The sequence below is a fragment of the Chrysochloris asiatica genome, unplaced genomic scaffold (assembly GCF_000296735.1).
Source record: "Chrysochloris asiatica unplaced genomic scaffold, ChrAsi1.0 scaffold00008, whole genome shotgun sequence".
NCBI classification, from domain to species: Eukaryota; Metazoa; Chordata; class Mammalia; order Afrosoricida; family Chrysochloridae; genus Chrysochloris; species Chrysochloris asiatica.
This window is the reverse complement of record NW_006408526.1, coordinates 9,690,271-9,709,443: the sequence shown is the minus strand read 5'-3', so window position 1 is coordinate 9,709,443 and position 19,173 is coordinate 9,690,271. Positions and strand designations below refer to the sequence as shown.

At 38.0% G+C, this 19,173-nt stretch overlaps 1 protein-coding gene across 1 annotated transcript in view; it reads right to left on the bottom strand.

The window, feature by feature from the left end:
- The window catches only part of KIAA1377 (KIAA1377 ortholog), a 99,115-nt gene that overhangs the window by 36,212 nt on the left and 43,730 nt on the right, over positions 1–19,173 (bottom strand). Inside the window, exon 5 of the mRNA XM_006833949.1 lies at positions 13,278–13,476. Coding sequence (XP_006834012.1) covers positions 13,278–13,476 — 199 coding nt within the window. The remainder of the gene's footprint in view (positions 1–13,277; positions 13,477–19,173) is intronic.

Genomic DNA, 19,173 nt, shown 5'->3' with positions numbered 1-19,173 from the left:
TACTGATGAAGAACAAAGACCACAGTCTTCAATACGGGTTGTACCTCAATGTAAAGAAAACAAAAGTCCTCACCACTGGACCAAAAATAGCATCATAATAAATGGAAAAAAGCAAAGACCTCATTTTGCTTGACTCCACTATCAACACTAATGGAAGCAGCAGTCAAGAAATCAAATGACATAAGGCAAATGTGCTACACCAAACCTCCTTAAAGGGTTCAAGAGCAAAGCTGTCAGTTTGAGAGCTAAAGTGAGCATAACCCAACTTATGGTATTTTCAATATGGACAATATGGACAATGAATAAGGAAGACCACAGAAGAATCGATGCATTTGAGTGACAGTGTTGGAGGAGAATATTAAAAGTACCATGGACTGCCATAACAACAAACAAATCTTCATTGGAAGAAGTACAGACAGAATACTCCTTAGAGGCCAGGATGGCGAGACTTCATATCTCATACTTTGGACATATTATCAGGAGGGACCAGTCCCAGGAGAAGGGCATCTTGCTTGGTAAAGTGGAGGGTCAGGGAAAAAGAGAAAGACCACCAATGAAAAGGATTGTCACAGTGCCAGTAGCATAACAACCAATATGAGACTGGCACAGGACCAGGCCGTATTTTGTTCTGTTGTGCATAAGGCCTCTATGAGTTGGAACCAACTTGACGGCACCTAAAACAACAAAGCACTCATTCACTGCAAATAGCTTTTTTTCATCAACATAAACACTTACTATGTAAGAGGACCTCACCACATGGAATTCATAGGAATCAAATTGACTACATCTGTGGAAATAAATGCTGCAGAAACTTAACATCATCAGCCAAAGCAAGGCTTAGAGTGGCTGACTGTTGAACAATCAATCAACTGCTTATATGCAAGTTCAGGCTGAAGCTAAAGGAAATTAAAACAAGTCCACAAGAGCCAAAATATGACCTTGATTATACCTTGTCTGAATTGAGGACCATATCAAGAACAGATATGACCCACTGAACACTAATGACTGAAGACCACAGGGGTTGTGGGATGACATCATGAACAACACATATGACGGAAACAAAAAGTTATTAGAAAGACAGGAAAGAAATAAAATGATCAAACTGTGTCAGAAGACATTCTGAAACTTGCTCTTGAACATAGAGAAACTAAAGCACCTGGAAGAAATAATTAAATAAAAGCTGAACAGAAGATTTCAAAGGGTAGCTCAAAATGACAAACTCAAGCATTATAATGAAATGTGCAAAGACTAGGAGTTAGAAAGCCAAAAGGAAAGAACACGCTCAGCATTTCTCAAGTTGAAAGAACTGAAAAGATTCAAGCCTTGACTTGTGATATTGAAGGATTCAATGGGAAAAATAGTGAATAATGCAGGCAGCATCAAAAGAAGATGGAAGGTATACACAGTTACTATTCCAAAAATAACTGATTGGATTAAATTATTTCAAGAGGTAGCATGTGCTCAAGAACTGATGGTACTGAAAGAAGTCCAAAATACATGCAAGATATTGGAGAGAAATGAGAGATCTACCAGTTGCTCCTCAAGTGGTTACAAGTTGGGCTGCTAATCTCAAGGCCAACAGTTTGAAACTACCAGCCATTCTGTGGGAGAAAGATGAGGACTTCTGCTCCCATAGAGATTTACAGACTCAGAAAACATATACAGTTGCTGAGTCAGAACCAACTCCATGACACACCCCCACCACCACCAGTTGCTCCTCAGGAGAAAGGACGAGGCTTTCTGCTCCCGCAAAGATTTACAGTCTCAGAAACCCTATACAGAGTTGCTATGAGTCAGAATCAACTCGGTGGCACACCATCACCACTCATATCTCAGCTACGGAATATCCATTGAGATGTTTCAACAAACTGATGCAGCATTGGAGGCAATGCACTAGTCTATGCCAAGAAGTTTGGAAGACAGCTCCTGGCTAACAGACTGGAAGAGCTTCCTATGGGTGCCCATTCTAAAGAACGGTGTCCTAAAAGAATGTGGAAATTATTACACAAGTTCATTAATACCATGTGAAGTAAAATTTTGTTGAGCACAATTCAAAAACGGTTGCAGCAATACATTAACAGAGAGCTGTCAAAAATCCAAGCTGGATTCAGAAGAGGATGTGTAATGAGGGATATATCATTGCTGATGTTAGATGGATCTTGGCTGAAAGCAGAGAAGACCAGGAAATGCTATATTGACTATGCAAAGGTATGCATAGGACCATAACAAACTATGGATAATATTGCAAAAAATGGGAATTCCAGAACACTTAATTGTGCTCATGTGGAAACTATACATAAACCAAGAAATAGATGTTCAATAAACATGAATGTGTATTGAGTATTGGAAAATGCTTTGCATATGGCATGACCTTGCTAGTTGAAAGTGAAGAAAATGATAAGCACTTACTGATGAAGATCAAAGCCTACAGACTTCAGTATGGATTACACCTCAACATAAAGAAAACAAAAATCCTCACAACTGGACCATCAAATAACATCATGATAAACAGATAAAAGATTGAAGTTGTCAAGGATTTCATTTGACTTGGATTCACAATCAATACCCGTGGAAGCTGCAGTCAAGAAATCAAAAGACATTGCATAAAGAAACTGCTACAAAAGACCTATTTTAAGTGATAAAAAACAAAAATGTTACTCTGAGGAGAGTTAGGTATGCCTGATACAAGTCATCATACTTTCAATCATCTTACATGAACTGGAAAACTGGACAATGAATAAAGAAGACTGGAAAATTCATGCATATGAATTATGGTGTTGGTGAAGAAAATTGCATATGCCACTGATTGTCAGAAGAAGAAACACATTTGTCATGGAAGAATTACAGTCAAAATGCTCCTTAGAAGCAATAAAGATGAGACTTTGTCTCATGTACTTGGACATGTTATCAGGAGGGACCAGTCCCTAGAGAAGGACATCATGCTTGGTAAAGTGGAGGGTCAACTAAAAAGAGATGGACTCAATGAGATGGACTGACATGATGGCTGCAACAACAGACTCAAGTACAGCAGCAAATGTCAGGATGGCCCAGGACTGGGCAGCATTGTTTTCTGTGGAACACAGGGTTGTTGTGGGTTGGAACTAACTCGTCAGCATCTAACTTTAGGAATAACAAAATCTCGGTGATCCTAATATGAGAGTTTCCTTTTGATAAGGAATACATTTAAAAAAAAAAAATTAAAGTTAATCTTATTATTTAGAGTAGATGTTCTCAATTCTGGCTCTACATGAGAATCATGTAAGGAACTTTGTAAAAAACACACCTATGCTTGGGTCCCACTTACTAAATTCTTTTTAGAAGAAAGAGGTTGATATGTTGGTATTATTATTTTTCACTTCACCAGGTGATTCTAGTGTAGATTTCAGGATAACTAGATTTAGAGCTGGAGCCCTGGTGTGGTGCTGCCGGCGAATGTGCAGGACTGCAAGGTCACTTTGAACTGCAAGGTCGGCTGCTCAGGCTCACCAGTTGCTCCTTGTTGTTGTTGTTATGTGCCATGGAGTCGGTCTGACTCATAGGAAGGAAACCTTATACAGGGTTGCTATGAGTCAATGGCACTTAACAACAACAAAAATAAGATTTAGAGTTGATAACTGTTGATTTTAATGGGTGAGGTTTTTTTTTTTTTTTGAGATTTAGTAATCATTTCCATAAATTTTATAGGCATTCTTATTTTACTGAAATTTTTACAGAACTATTAATCTTTAGGAGTCCTGGTGTGGTGCTATGGGTTAATATGCTGGACTGCAAGTTTGGTTTGAACTGCAAGGTCGGTGGTTCAAGTTCACCAGCAGCGATTCAGAAACCCAACATGGGGTTGCCATGAGTAGGAACTGACTCGAAGGCACTTAACAATAACAAAATTAATCTTTAATGAAATTTCATGATTACTTCAAAGTATAGAAAACAAAATATTTCAACTTTCTGATACCTACCTAGAATGTATAAATCTATTTGGTTGGTTGGTTATGTGCTGTGGAGTTGGTTCTGACTTGTAGCGACCCTATGTAGGGTTTCTTACACTGTCAATACTTACAGGAACAGAAAGTCTCATCTTTTTCTTGTGGAACAGCTGGTAGATTCGAACTGTTGACCTTGAAGTTAGCAGCCCAACTCATAACCAGTATGCTACCAGATAAAAATAAATTTCAAGAAGATTTAAATAAAAAATTTAGTAAAAAAGCTGAATGGACTTGACAAGGCCCTTAAGATTGATCATAAATTTTAGAAAGTTTAGATGTAGTGGATTACGAGCTGGGCTGATAACCACAATGTGTCAGTAGTTCAAATCTACCAGCTACTCCTAAGGAGAGAGATGAGGCTTTCTGCTCCCATAAAGATTTGCAGCCTCAGAAACTCTATACAGGGTCGCTATGAGTCAGAACCAACTTGGTGGCACACCACTACCACTCCTTTATCAACTATCTCATTATCTAATATTTTACATTTACAACTATAGTAAAAAAATCTACTGTGCACCTATTCTGAGTTTAATGATAGTAATGTCTGACAATAACAAAAGCCAAGGTGTGAGGCAAGAGTAGCTCTGGCTGTGATGGTTCAGTCTATGTATCACCTTGGCTGGGCCATGATTCTCCATGGCTTGGCAGTTATGTGGTGACAACAATCGACAGTTAAGTAATAATATAATCTGGCAGTCATGCAATGATGTCATACTCCATTTTGTGATCAGATGTGGTCATCTTTCATTTTTACATAACGCTGATTTTCACATAATGTCTTGGTCTTTGGAACCTAGCCACATCGATGAGTGAGGAGTGGGTGTATTCTATTATTAAACAAAGAATATATTATTTTTCTAGCTTAGAAAGTGAACTAAGAAAGTAAAACAATATGGTACAGAATTAAAATCCTTTAGCTTGCTTAGCTAATAAATAGTAGTATTTGTCTCCTGCCTATCATATCTCTTTGTCACTGTGCTCTCAAAGTGATGGTCATTCAACCTGATCAGGAGAATAAAACGAGGCTTAGTTATTTTAATACCTATTCTTGGAACTGAGATATTTTATTGATAATATTAAACAAATCAGGTCTGGAGGGCTTTCTTTGAGATTATACCACCTGCGATGTAGCAGTTTTAGGTAAAACATCCTTCTAATTATAAGTTTAGCAACATTTATGAGGATGGTGCAGGACTGGGCAATGTTTTGTTCTGTTATGCATAAGGTTGCCATTAAGTTAGAGGCAACTCTATGGCAACTAAAACCAGCTATAAGTAATGATGTCCAAGGCTCTAAAAGTGTTTTCATGAGTTCCATCATGGCTTCATGAAACTTATTCAACCTTTATGCTGAGCAAATTATCTGAGAAGCTGGGTTATATGAAGAAAAATGTGGCATCTGGATTGGAGAAAGACTCATTAACAACCTACGATATGCAGATGATACAATCTTGCTTGCTGAAAGTGAAGAGGACTTAAAACATTTACTGATGAAGATCAAAGAGCACAGCCTTCGGTATGGATTACATCTCAATGTAAAGAAAACAAAAATCTTCACCACTGGACCAAAAAACAACATTCTTATCAACGGAGAAAAGATTGAAGTTGTCAAGGACTTCATTCTTCTTGGATTAACTATCAACACTCATAGAAGCAGCAGTCAAGAAATCAAAGGATGTATTGCATTAGGCAAATCTGCTGCACAAGACCTTTTTAAAGTGTTGAAGAGCACTTTAAGCACCTGTCAGCTTGAGGACTAAGGTGCGCCTGACCCAAGCCATGGTATTTTCAATAATTTCATATGCATGCTAAGCCTGGAAGTGAATAAGGAAGACCGCAGAATTGATGCTTTTGAGTTATGGTGCTGGAGGAGAATATTGCAAGTGCCATGGGCTGCCAAAAGAACCAACAGATCCGTTTTGGAAGAAGTGCAGCCAGAGTGCTCCTTGGAGGCCAAGATGGCCAAACTTCGTCTCTCATACTTTGGGCATATTGTCAGGAGGGGCCAGTCACTGAAGAAGGATATCATGTTTGGTAAGGTGGAGGGCCAGAGAAAAAGAGGAAGACCCCCAACAAGATGGATTGGCCAAGTGGCGGCATCAATGGACTCAAGCTTCAAGTTTTACTCTGATAGATACTGTACTAGATTTAATGTGCTTTATTTTTATTTTACTTTTAAAATAAGCTATGTTGCTGTTGTCATGTGCCGTGGAGTCGGTTCCGACTCATAGCGACCCTGTACAGGGTTTCTGAGGCTGTAAACCTTTACGGGAGCAGAAAGCCTCATCTTTCTTCTGCGGAACACCTGGTAGTTTCGAACTGCTGACCTTAAGGTTCACAGCCCGATTCGTAACCACTACGCTACCAGAGCTCCTTAAAATAAGCTATATGATGATATTATTTTATATCTTATTTGGGTTTTGACAAGTTATTCCTTTATAAAGACTACATCAAACAACATATAGAACCTCTGTTGTTGTTGTTGTCAGGTGCCATCGAGTCAGAACCGACTCATAGCGACCCCATGCACAGCAGAACGACACAATGTCCGATCCTGGGCCAACCCCACCACCGCTGCCACACTTGAAGCCATCAATGATGCCACCTGGCTGATCCATCTTGTTGGGGGTCTTCCTCTTTTTCTCTGACCCTCCATCTTACCCAGCATGACATCCTTCTCCACTGACTGTTCTCTCCTGACAATATGTCCAAAGTATAAGAGATGAAGCTCAGCCATCCTGGCCTCCAAGGAGCACTCTGGCTGCACTTCTTCCAAAATAGATTTATTGGTTCTTTTGGCAGTCCATGGCACTTTCAGTATTCTCCTCCAACACCACAACTCAAAGGCATCAATTCTTCTACGGTCTTCCTTATTCACTGTCCAGCTTTCACATCCATATGAGGTTATTGAAAATACCATGGCTTGGGTCAGGCACACTTTAGTCCTCAAGCTGACATCCTTGCTCTTCAACACTTTAAAAAGTTCCTGTGCAGCAGATTTGCCCAATGCAATACGTCATCTGATCTCTTGACGGCTGCTTCCACTAGTGTTGATAGTTGATCCAAGAAGAATGAAGTCCTTGACAACTTCAGTCTTTTCTCCGTTGATAAGAATGTTGTTTATTGGTCCAGTGGTGAGGATTTTTGTTTTTCTGACATTGAGATGCAACCCATACTGAAGGCTGTGTTCTTTTATCTTCACTAGTAAATGTTTCAAGTCCTCTTCACTTTCAGCAAGCAAGGTTGTATCATCTGCATATTGCAGGTGATACATCCTCTATCTACCACTAAAAACTACCAATATGCTATCTTAGTTTAGAGATAAACTACTTAATCTTTTACTATTAAGTATGGTGTTATATATATATATGTTTTTTGCAGTTGAACTTCAAATCTGTAGTTAGCTGAGCATTTTAAAACATGAATGTGTATTGAATATTGGAAAATGTTTTCTCTGAATCTATTGAGATATCAGGTGATTTTCTGTTCTGTTAATAAGGTTAACTGTACTCATTACATTTCAATTATCAAGTTAATCTTGCATTCCTGAAATAAATCCCATGTAGTCATGATATATTAACCTTTTTATATAACACTGAGTTATATTTACTAATAGTAGTTAAGAAGAGTTGTATTTCTTGTGTATGGAAGGGATACTGGCCTGTAATTTTCTTTCTTGTCAGATTGGTGTTGATATCAGCTTACTGTGACTTGAGAGTATTTCCTTCTCTATTTTCCAAGAAAGTCTGTGTAAGATCGGTATGATTTCTTTCCAAATGTTTCACAGGGTCCCAAAGTGATGCCATCTCTCCTCTGATTTTTCTTTTTCAAAAGGTTAAAAAAATTTCAGTTTATTGAAAAACTAAGGGCTGTTCAGATTTTTTATTTCCTCTAGAGTGAAATTTGGTAGTTTGCCTTTCAAAGGATTTGTACACTTCAGTTAAGTTATCCAATTTACTGGCATAACCTTTTAATAATATTCTCTCTCTTTTAAGTAAACTTTTCATTGTGATTCTGGTAAAAATTTACAAAACAAGTTTTCCATTCAACAATTCACACACACACACACACACACACACACACACACACACATATAAGGAGCTCTGGTAGTGTAGTGGTTATGGATTGGGCTGTGAACCTTAAGGTCAGCAGTTTGAAACTACCAGCTGTTCCGCAGGAGAAAGAGGAGGCTTTCTGCTCCTGTACAAATTTACAGCCTTGGACACCCTGTATAGGGTTGCTATGGGTCGGAATCGACTCGTCAGCACTTAACAACAACAACAACAACAACAACAACAAATATATATATATAGTTTCATGACTGCTTGTAAACTTCAAGATGGAACAGCACTCATTCCATTTCTCCTTGTGTTATTCATTTCCATTGTTCTTTCCCATCCTTTCTTGCCTTCTGAACCCTGTCTCTAAGGAAATGCTTGCTTTCCTTTGGATTTCATATGGTTGGCTGTTTTAAGGAGCGTGTGCCTTTTGCTGTCATTTTCACCTTATATGTGTGTCTATTGCTTGTCTGAAACTTGAGCCACAGGGATGAGCTCAGTTCCAGGTTTGAAGGGTGACTAAGGGTCATAGACTCTGGGGTTCCACCAGTTTCTGCCTGACAAGCAAGCCTGATCCTTTTTTTTTTTTTTAAATGATTTTGAGTTTTGTTCTACATTATTTTCCACTCTACGCAGGGTCATGGATGCTGAGTTTCATATGGTCCACTAACTCATTGGATAACTGTTTCCATCATCTTTGATTTTCTTCACTCTTTGTCACTGTGGATGAGGACAGATTAATAATTGCACCAAAATTAGATGTTCATAAGCTTTTAAGACCCAGTCACTACTCAACAAAGTAGGATGAAAACATTTTCTATGTGGCTATGTTGTGCCAAATGACCTTGATGTGTTCTGAGGCTATGGTTCTGAGTCCCCAGGACCAGTGACAGATTCCCTCTAGGAGTTTCGTTATGGCTAAGAAGTTTTCATCACTTTGCCCCAGTATGCTCTACTAAATTCATGGATACATTTGTAGTTTGTATAAATAAAAGACAGTTGTTATTTCTTTCTAAATGTAGAATGTTGTTGCTACTAAGTGCTGCTGAGTCGGTTCTGACTCATAGCGACCCTGTATAGGGTTTCTGAAGAACAGCTTGTGGGTTAGCAGTACTGTGCTGACCCTACATTGCCACACCAGGACTCATATTAAATTGAAAGAAGGAAAACAAAATGATCAAGGTAATTGAAGACACTGGGAAGAGCACAAGAACTAAAGGCACACAGAGGTAAATACTAGTCTGTACACAATATAATGACAGTAATAATAATTTAGTAATAGTTTATGAGTCAATACATAGCTAAACACGCAAGCTGAACAGGTGTAGGAAGGCGAATGGTACTACACAGATTTGATGGAAGGTATTCCTACATTGAACAATTGCTTTAAACTTTCTAACCCTGGTAGCCATCAAAGAATATTTCTTTATTGTAAAAACTTTTTTCCTAACTTTTTATGGTAGTGTTGTTGTTGTTAAGTGTTGTTGAGTCAGTACCAACTCATGGCAACCCTGTATAAGGCTTCTGAGGAGCAGCTCATGATCATTAGCCAGTCGAGAGATACTAATCAAAATGACAATGAGATATATCACTCCAGCATTAATAGCAAAGAAAAAAAACAAAAATGCTGGCCAACCTTGTGGTTCAAATCAACCCTGCAGTCATGCTTATCCTACAGTGCCACACTGTTGTTGCTGTTGTTGTTAAGTGCCATCGAGTCGGGTCCGACCCATAGCGACTCTGTACAGGGTTTCCGAGGGTGTAAATCTTTACGGGAGTAGAAAGCCTCATCTTTCTCCCGTGGAGCGGCTGGTAGTTTCGAACCGCTGACCTTAAGGTTCGCAGCCCGATTCGTAACCACTACGCTACCAGAGCTCCTTACAGTGCCACACTAGGACTCCTTTTATAGTAGTAGTCTGATAGAATAGTTGCACTTTTGTGATGACGAATTTCACTCAGCATATTGTTCTCCAGGTTCATCCATGTTATAAGGTGTTTGTTTCACAGATTCATCGTTGTATTTTTAAATTGTAAAATATTCATTATGATTATGTACCGTAATTTCTATATCTATCTATTGGAGGGCATTTGAACGGTTTCTATCTTTTTGCTATTGTAAATAATGCAGTGATGAACATGGGTGTGCAAATATCTATTAGTGTTACAATTCTAGTTTCTGTAGGATATATACCTAGTAGTGTGATTACTGGGTTGTATGGTATTTCTATTTCCAATTTTTAAGGAAGTGCAATTACGTTCTAATCTCTTCAAACAATTGGCCAGCATTTTTTTTTTCCTTTGCTATTAATGCTGGAGTGATATATCTCATTGTCATTTTGATTAGTGTCTCTCTACTGGCTAATGATCATGAGCATTTCTTCAAGTTTGTTGACTACCTGAATGTCTTCTTTGGTAAAGTGTCTGCTCAAGTCCTCTGCCCATTTTTAAATTAGATTATTTGTCTTTTTGTTGTTGAGGTGCTGAAGTTTTCTATAATTTTTAGAAATTAATCCATTGTCTGATATGTCATTGGCAAAAAATGTTCCCAGTCTGTGGATTCTCTTTTTACTCTTTTGGTGAACTATTTTGATACAAGTAAATAATCAATTTTTTGAGGGTCCACTTATCCAGTTTTTCATTTATTGCTGTGTTTCATAGTGTATTTATGTCATTGTAAGTGCCGTCAAGTCGGTTCCAACCCATAGCGACCCTGTTATAGGGTTTTCAAGGAGCAGCTGGTGAGCTTGAACCACTGACCTTGAGGTTCAAAGCAACTTTGCAGCTCAGCACATTAACCCATAGTGTTTTGTGCCCCTAGTTTATCTTTGATTATCTTTATAGTTTCAGTTTTTACACTTAGGTCTTTGATCCATCTTGAAACAGTTTTCTCATGTTGTGTGAGATATGGACCCTGTTTCATTTTTTTTGCAAAAGGATACCTAGTTTTGCCAGCAACATTATTAAATAGACTAGCGCTTTTCCATTTAATGCATTTTGGCTCTTTGTCAAAGATCAGCTGTTCTTCAGGAGGATAAATTTACTTCTGGGTTCTCAATTCTGTTCCATTGGTCTTTGTAAGAGGAGGCTTCCAAATTGTGGAAAAATGGGATTGGCAGGTAAAGAGATTTTTCCACAAACTTTTTGAAGCTGCCTCTGATTTGTCATATTTGCCTATTTTGATTAGTGTGTCTATATGAAGGGGATTCAAAGAGTTCATGGAAAAACAAAGCTCCCTCACATAGTAGGTTTTGAAATTGGAGAGTGTAATTACTCCTACTCTCTCCAGGATCTCTCTCCTTTCGATATAAAGTTAGTGATTAGTTTTTTCCATCCCTTTACAGAATGGTGATGGAATCTGGTTCAGGACTGCATTATGAGAGTAAGTAAAAAAGTATTGCTACTAGAGCCCCAGTTCATACATGTAGCACAAACATGCTTAAACATGTGTTTGTGATCCGTGGGTGGCTGCACACAGTTCTCTCAGGAATACACTTGTCTCAGTCCAGTTAGGATACCTTCAAAAAAAGGTCCAATTAAAATAGTGGCTGTTTTTGAGGGCCAGTTCAATTCAAGTTAGAGAGGTCAGCTCAGAAGGTTATGGTGACTTCTTTGATGGATTTTCTCAAAGACACAAGATGGTTATTGATGCTTATTATGAATAAGTTTTAAAATCAGGTAAAGTTATATAAAACCTTGTTTATCCTTCTTAAATCTATGAATTAATGTGAAATATCTGAGCTATTATTGTAGATTTGTCTATTTTTCCTCAAAGTTTTGTCATGCGTTTTTAAGCTCTGTTAATGGGTTCGTATATATTTAGGAATTTTATATCTTCTTGAGTCCTGGAGTGGTGCTGTGATATAAAGCTGCACTGCAAGTTCAGTTTATACTGCAAGGTCAGCAGTTCAAGTCTACCAGTTGCTTCTTGGAAACCCTACACAGGGTTGCTATGAGTCAGAACCTACTCGACAACATTTAGCAACAAAAACATTTTTATCTGGATGTAATATGCCGTTTTTTTCTCTAGCTTAATTTGATTTTGAGGAATCTTTGTTATTTTCTGTTTGTATGTATGTATATTATACTTGCTGGGAGTTTACTGAACTTCTTAAATCTGTGGATTTATAGTTTTTAGAAATTTCAAAACATTGTTCTTTCTTCAAGCCCATTGATCTTTTCTTTTTCAGTGACTGTACTATTACAAATTTTTTTCTTCATTATGTTAATTTTTCCTTTAATTCTTTAAAAATATTCATAAAAAATTTTAAGTTCTTTGTCTGTTAATTCTACCATCTTTGTCATTTCTGTGTCTGATTTTATTGACTATTTTGTCTCCTAATTATAGGTCGTATTTTCTTGCTTATTTACCTGTCTGCTAAGTTTTGACTGCATGTTGGATATGTGAATATTTTGTCTTGTGTGTTTGGATTTCGTAGTTTCCTTTAAGAGGGTATTATTTTTTTTATGTTGTTCTTGATTGGCAGTTGAATTATTTGTGGATTTTTTTTGTGTCCAGAAAGTACCTCCAGGTAGAAAGCCTCACCAGTTTGCCTCTTTTCAAGGTCACACCCTATACTGTTTATAACTGTTTAGATTAGGAAGGTGCTTCATTACTGTCAGCAGAAATCTTTTCTTAGCCTTGTCACTACTACTTAGCATTCTATGAATTGGACCAAGGCTCTAAATTTAATCTCGATACTGGCCTAAAGAGTCTCATAAATGTGTGCATTTATTTATGAAAAATAAAATGCATGTGCATGTAGGACAATCAACTGGAAAATAGCAAAGTAAATGACCTAGTATGGGTAGACATGAAGCACTATCTCTAGCTAATTGTGTCATATCTCCAAAAAGAACCTAATATTTACCTTTATTATAATTTCCAGCTTTTCCTATAATCCAGTTTTGAGTAAGTGTTTCTGTTACCTTATACTTTTAAGTAGATTTGATTTTTCAGAAAATGACATTCATAAAGCTTATTTTTTTCTGAATAGAAAATAAAAATGAAAAATTTTTTTCTGATAGAGAAAAAACATAAGGAAACAAAGGAAAAATGGATGAAAGATAAAGGAAAAGATATTATTTCCCTAGGATCCATGATGAATATGTGCTGATTCATTCACACTTTTTTATTGTCTCAATTAATAACATATGTTTCTTTAGTGAAGAAAACTACAAAAATGAGAAAGAATTATTATTAGAGATTAAAACATTAATAAACATTTTTAGTTTCATACTTGCAAACTGCTTAAATGCTGATCATCTAGGAGCTTCTGCGTTTCCTCCAGTTCAAGCTGGAATACATCTTTGTTAGCAGCCAAGTTTGTCCTGCTCTTGTCCTTTATTTCTTTATCACAACTGATTTTGGAAAAGAGATGTGTCTGATGCTTGTGATCATTGTTTGGCAACGCTGAATGTAAAGCAGAATCTATAGCTCTGTAAACCAGAAATAAAATAGATTTAGTACTTTTAAATACCATTGACTTCTTTACATATAAGTACAGAAATGGTACATGTATAATATGTGTGCCCAGATAATTACATATAAGGATATTGGAGAAGTATATAGATACATTAGGATGGGAATTTAATGCAGTCAATAGTAGGAAAAAATGTGGGACTCCAGTGTGAACAAAGAACTCTACTTTTATGTAGGAATGCCCCATTATTCATGGCCTTGATTATTAAACCTGAATCTCCTATCGTTTGGGGGTGGGGGTGGTAGAAGCTATTACTGAAGACATATGTAATATTCAGTTCCTTAGGAGAATTTCTAGCTAGATAATAATATGCTGTATCACTCTTAATACTGAGTTGATGACATGGCTGTCAAATATTCCTATAATCCTAAACTGGTTAAAGTTTCAAGCAAAGAAAATTATGCAAATTGCTTTTAATGGGAGACAAGATTTTCTATCCTATTTAACTAGGTTTGGAAACTTTGATCTTATCTGTGCAGGAGAGTGTGCACATTTGTTTTCAGTTTCAGGAATATAATCATGGTTTTCAAGTTACTGAATTGTTGTTGTTGCTAAGCGCCGTCAAGTCAGTTCCGACCCATAGCAACTGTGTATAGGGTTTCCAAGGAACGGCTGGTGGGCTTGAACCACAGACCCTATGATTCAAACCAACTTTTAGTCCAGCACATTAATCCACAGCACCACATTTAATATGTTGTTAAGTGCCTATATAGGGTTTTCGAGGAGTAGCTGGTGAGTCTGAACTGCCAGCCTTGTGATTTGGAGTGACCCTGTGGTCCAGTGCTTATCCTACAGTGTCACACCAGGAGTCCACATTTAATATAGAGTCTACTTTTTATGTGTCCAAGTATCATCCACCATTTATCAGTGCATGACATCATTATCTGTTAGAATTTTGTAGTGTCTGGACACATAATCAAATTTCAGTGTATATCCATACACATAAGTTTCAAAATAAAAACCAAAGAACAAAGAAAGCATTTTTTGAGGGTGGGGTAGTGATGAGGTTCATCATATAGCTAGCTGACTGCTGCAGTAGGACCAGCAGTGTAAATCCCAAGGGACCTTATTCCCAATTCAAGAAGGATCAAAAAATGTTTTGAAGGTGACACATGGTCACATGTGACAGGTACCTATCTCCAATACCCATCTATGTCTTTATGTGGACAGACTTGGATAGTGATAGTCAATAACTGCTAGAGTCCTGACTAGCCTTTGTGATCACACGGAGACCACAGAGAACAAGGAAGTATTGAACAGAAGCTCCTGAGCATTTAGAGTATGTTTCCCTCTCTTCCTTTGACACTTTACTACTCTTACATATTAAGTCAGTCACCCTTCCCAACAAAATTATTGCTAAATCTACAAAATATCTAATAAACTCAATTTATTTACCTTTAAAGTTGTCGTCTCTCAACTTTTTCTTCTCTATTCCTTTCTTCTCTACTTGACTTTCTTCTCTTCTCTTCTCTACTTTCTTCCCCCAGTGAGGAGGATTGAAGGGATGGGTAGGAATAAAAGAAGGTGGGGAGGTAGAAATAGAGGGAGAGTGAAGCATGGGAGGAAAAGAAGAAGAAATCATAAAGGGAGAAGAAACAGGAGAAATTGGAGAGGGAAAATCTAAATAAGTTGGAGGCAAAAGTGGAGAGGAAGAACGTACAGGAGAGGAAAGAAGAGGGACAGATGAAGGAGGTAAGGATGGAGAGGTTGAAGAGGAAGATGAGGGAGATGAAAGAATGGATGATGAATTAGAAAGCAGTATAGATGGTGAAGAAGATGTGGATGTGGAAGAAGAGGGAAAATGGCAGTGAGGTGGATGGGAGGGGACTGAGACAGGTGGGTGATCTGCAAGGGCCTGGGGTAGGTTTGAAAATGTTGTGGCTTGTGGAATAGCTTGCTGGACCGACTGAAAGGGATCCAAGCTAGCAGAAGGATGCTCATGCCACGGAGTGATATAAGAAAGAGTGGGGACCGGCTGATGAGGGGGGTGACTGGATAAACAGGATGGCTTCAAACCCGGGAGAGCTTCCAAAGGGGTTGGGGAAAGAACCAGTCGAGCTGGAAGGGAACGACGAACAAGGGCAGGCATTAGAGTGGCTGGGGTAGAACACTGGGCAGGAAGGAAATACTTGGGTCTGAAAGTTTTGTAAAATAACTTGTTTTGTGAATCAAGATCAGGAACGACTGGAGAACTTCGAGATGGAGGAGGAGGGAGGTGGTCTGGTGGGCCAGAAGGAATTGGGGCTGGGAGACGAGGAAAACTGCTAGAAAAGCTGGAAGTGACTGGGGCTGGAGGGTGAGGGAGATATTTGACTGGGTAGGACAGCAGTGGTGCTGGTAGAAAGGTCTTTGGAAGAGTAGAGGGGATAGATGGACGGTTAGGCAGGGTATGTTGCTGGCGGGTGGGAGAAACAGTTGGGTAGCTAGGAAGAATTTGGGAATGGTGGGATAGCAAAGGGGCCCGTAAAGGAGATAACTGATCAGGGAAGTAGGGACCAGGTGTGGAGACAGCTGGACAGGCAGGAATGGATCTGCACAGGTGGAAAAGCATTTGGACAGGCAGGTAGAGAGACAGCCTTATTAAGATGTTTGTTTGTTTTTGGTTTATTGGGCTGCCTTTAAACTTTTAATTCATGTCATTTTCTGTATGGAAGGTCCATACATGATTCTCCTCTGACCAACTAGTGTCCTCTCACATGGACTGAGAAATGCACATAGTTTATTCAGGTTCCCTGTTTCTCTTTCATTACACTTAGAATATTTTCACTGGTCATAAAGTTTGTTAGTCACAAATATATAATTGACAGGAAAATCTGATTTAAAGCACCAGTACAAAGGGCAAGTAAAGGTCAAATAGACGACTGCCCAGCTCTGGCCAGGGTAGCATGTGGCTCAGGATCAACTGACCACAAATATATGGATATTGGAGATAGATACCTAACAATATAATTTTAGAGTCTAAAAATCTAATATGAGATAGAATATAGCCTCTTTTATCCTACTACTACCAGAAGGGTCAAGTATATTATCTTTGTGATAAGGGTTGGGTTGTGATAGAAAGGTAATTGTTCCTTATGTTTTTACTATTAGTCCTTTATTAATATTCTTATAATTTCACTATTTCCTCGAGTAATTTCTAGTCTCATAAGGAAATATTCTCTGATTTTTCTTGAGACTTAAACATTGAAGGTGCTCCACTTTTTTATTTAGTATTTCCTCCTTTAGACTGCTATATTATCACTATCTTAAATTATTTTTATGTACCACTAATATTTTCCACATTGGAGCAATCTTTCCTGAGAATACAGCCATTTCCTTGAAAACTCATTGTTTCTTGGCATTACTTTATCCCTTAACATGTCATATTACTATTCCACTGAAAATGCATTTGTAATGTGATAATAGCTTATCACTGTTTGTAGTAGCTTAATTATATTTGCAAGAACTAACACACATAAGTCATCCCACCAATCTAACACATTATACTTAATATTCCTACAGCTCCTATTTGCATAGCATTTAATAGTTTATAAAACTCTTTCACATATACTAGGGAGCTTCAAAAAGGTTGTTGTTGTTGTTGTTGTTAAGTGCCATCGAGTCAGTTCCGACCCATAGCGACCCTGTACAGGGTTTCCGAGGGTGTAAATCTTTACGGGAGTAGAAAGCCTCATCTTTCTCCCGCGGAGCAGCTGGTAATTTCGAACCACTGACCTTAAGGTTCGCAGCCCGATTCGTAACCACTACGCTACCAGAGCTCCTTTCAAAAAGGTTGTAGAAAGGTGGAATTGAAAGATAATGGAATTTTTTACAAAGTTTTTGAAACTCTCTCGTATTATGTGATACTGTTAGTTGTCTGTAGAGAGACCAATTTTTAGTAAGTAAATGATAGTGTTCTTTATACAACCTGTATAAATATATTTTCTAAATATATAACATTTATATTTATGTGTATATATGTGCCTATACAAAGTCATAATCACAATAATTATATTATAATAACATGCAGAATGAATACCATTTCTTATAAAACAAAAATGATATTTCTATTCTAATGATCTTATTACAGATTTTCTATAATAATTATATGAGTTTCTTTGCTACTGAGTCAAAATTACTCTGATACTCTCTCTCCTAATACTATGTGATTCACATTCTTGAAAAACAAAAATGACAATGTTTTTCACTCATAATACAAAAGCATTTTATTATTGAAAATACCAAAATAAGGAAAACAATTGGTAACAGAAAAAGAAAACTGAGGGTGAAAAAACAGATATACAAAAATATATATATATTACTGCTATTCTAAATGGTTTGGATGTCTAAAAAAAATTGTCCTAAATTCTTCCTGGACCTAAAATTCCCTCTGTCTTCTTCCTTTTCCAACATTTTCCACCAAATAGTCTCAAATGATGTTGCCATCACTGCCCCAACTTTGTTCTGTAACCCACTGATAATCTGGCTCTGGAATACACTACTTTTACTAATGATTAACTAACTGACTTAAAAATGGCAAAATTAGGTTCCTCTTGACTATTCATTTCTGACTTAATTTCCCTTGTTTTTCGTATTATCCTCATTGCTACCCTACCACTCAAATTGTTCCAAGCTGTTCAATACCCTTCTGCAGCATAGTGAATTATTTAACGTCTTTTCTAGCCATAGTCTGTAACCCTACCAAACAACGTTTTTGCCCTGCTGCGTATGAGTAAGAGAAAGTGGGAGAAGACTCTGGTAGAATGACACGATTTAGCTGTGGATATGAACTGAGTTCACTGCAACTGTCAAAAACTCGAAACTCTAACATGGGTACAAAAGGAGCTATTTCAGAAGCAGGAGGAGGATCTCACTACCATCCAAGAAGAAGAGCCAGGAGTGGAGCAGGTCCTTTGGACACTAAGATCCTTGTACACTGAACCTCCTCGACACAGGGACAGAAAACTGTGACACCAGAGGAGTGGTAGAGGAATAGCAGCAGTAGTACCAAGAACCAGGACATAAGACAGAGAGGTGGGCTTCCCAGCCCATGAAGCAAGTAAAGCTGAGTGATTTGGGAGGGAAGCTTGCTTGCAGAGTAGGGTATCTCCAGATGCTTAACTGGGGGAGCTAGGTTTGTTGACCCACAGGGCTAGAGCTGAATGCCTTCTGGTCGAGGCATATGGTGGAGTGGTGTGTCCTGTGGCATTTATCAGCAGTTCTAAAAGAGCTTTGCATGATTAAACAGGCCAAGGGAAGCCTGCTTGTGGGAATGGAACAATTGGTTGGAAGAACTGCCCTGAGCATTTTTTATCTAGAGGGTTTCCTAAGAGCAGCTGGTGAGTTTGAACCACTGGTCTTGCAATCAATAGTTTAGTGCTTATCCTACAGCACCACACCACATAGTAGCTTTGATATGTATTTAGAATAAGCAAATACAGGACTTCAGAAGGTGCCCAAAGGTTAGCTGGTCTATGCTGCTGCTTCTAGATGATTCGCTTAAGCCAGGAGGAACTATGAGACTGCCTTTTCATGACATTCAGGAAAGATTTTTAAGAAGGAACACCTCCTTTCTCCCCTAAAGTTTCTCCTTGTACCCAAACATTCATTGCTGCATTTCAACACAACTTTCTCTTCTTAGTAAGGATGAGTAATAACTAGTGTCAATATTTTT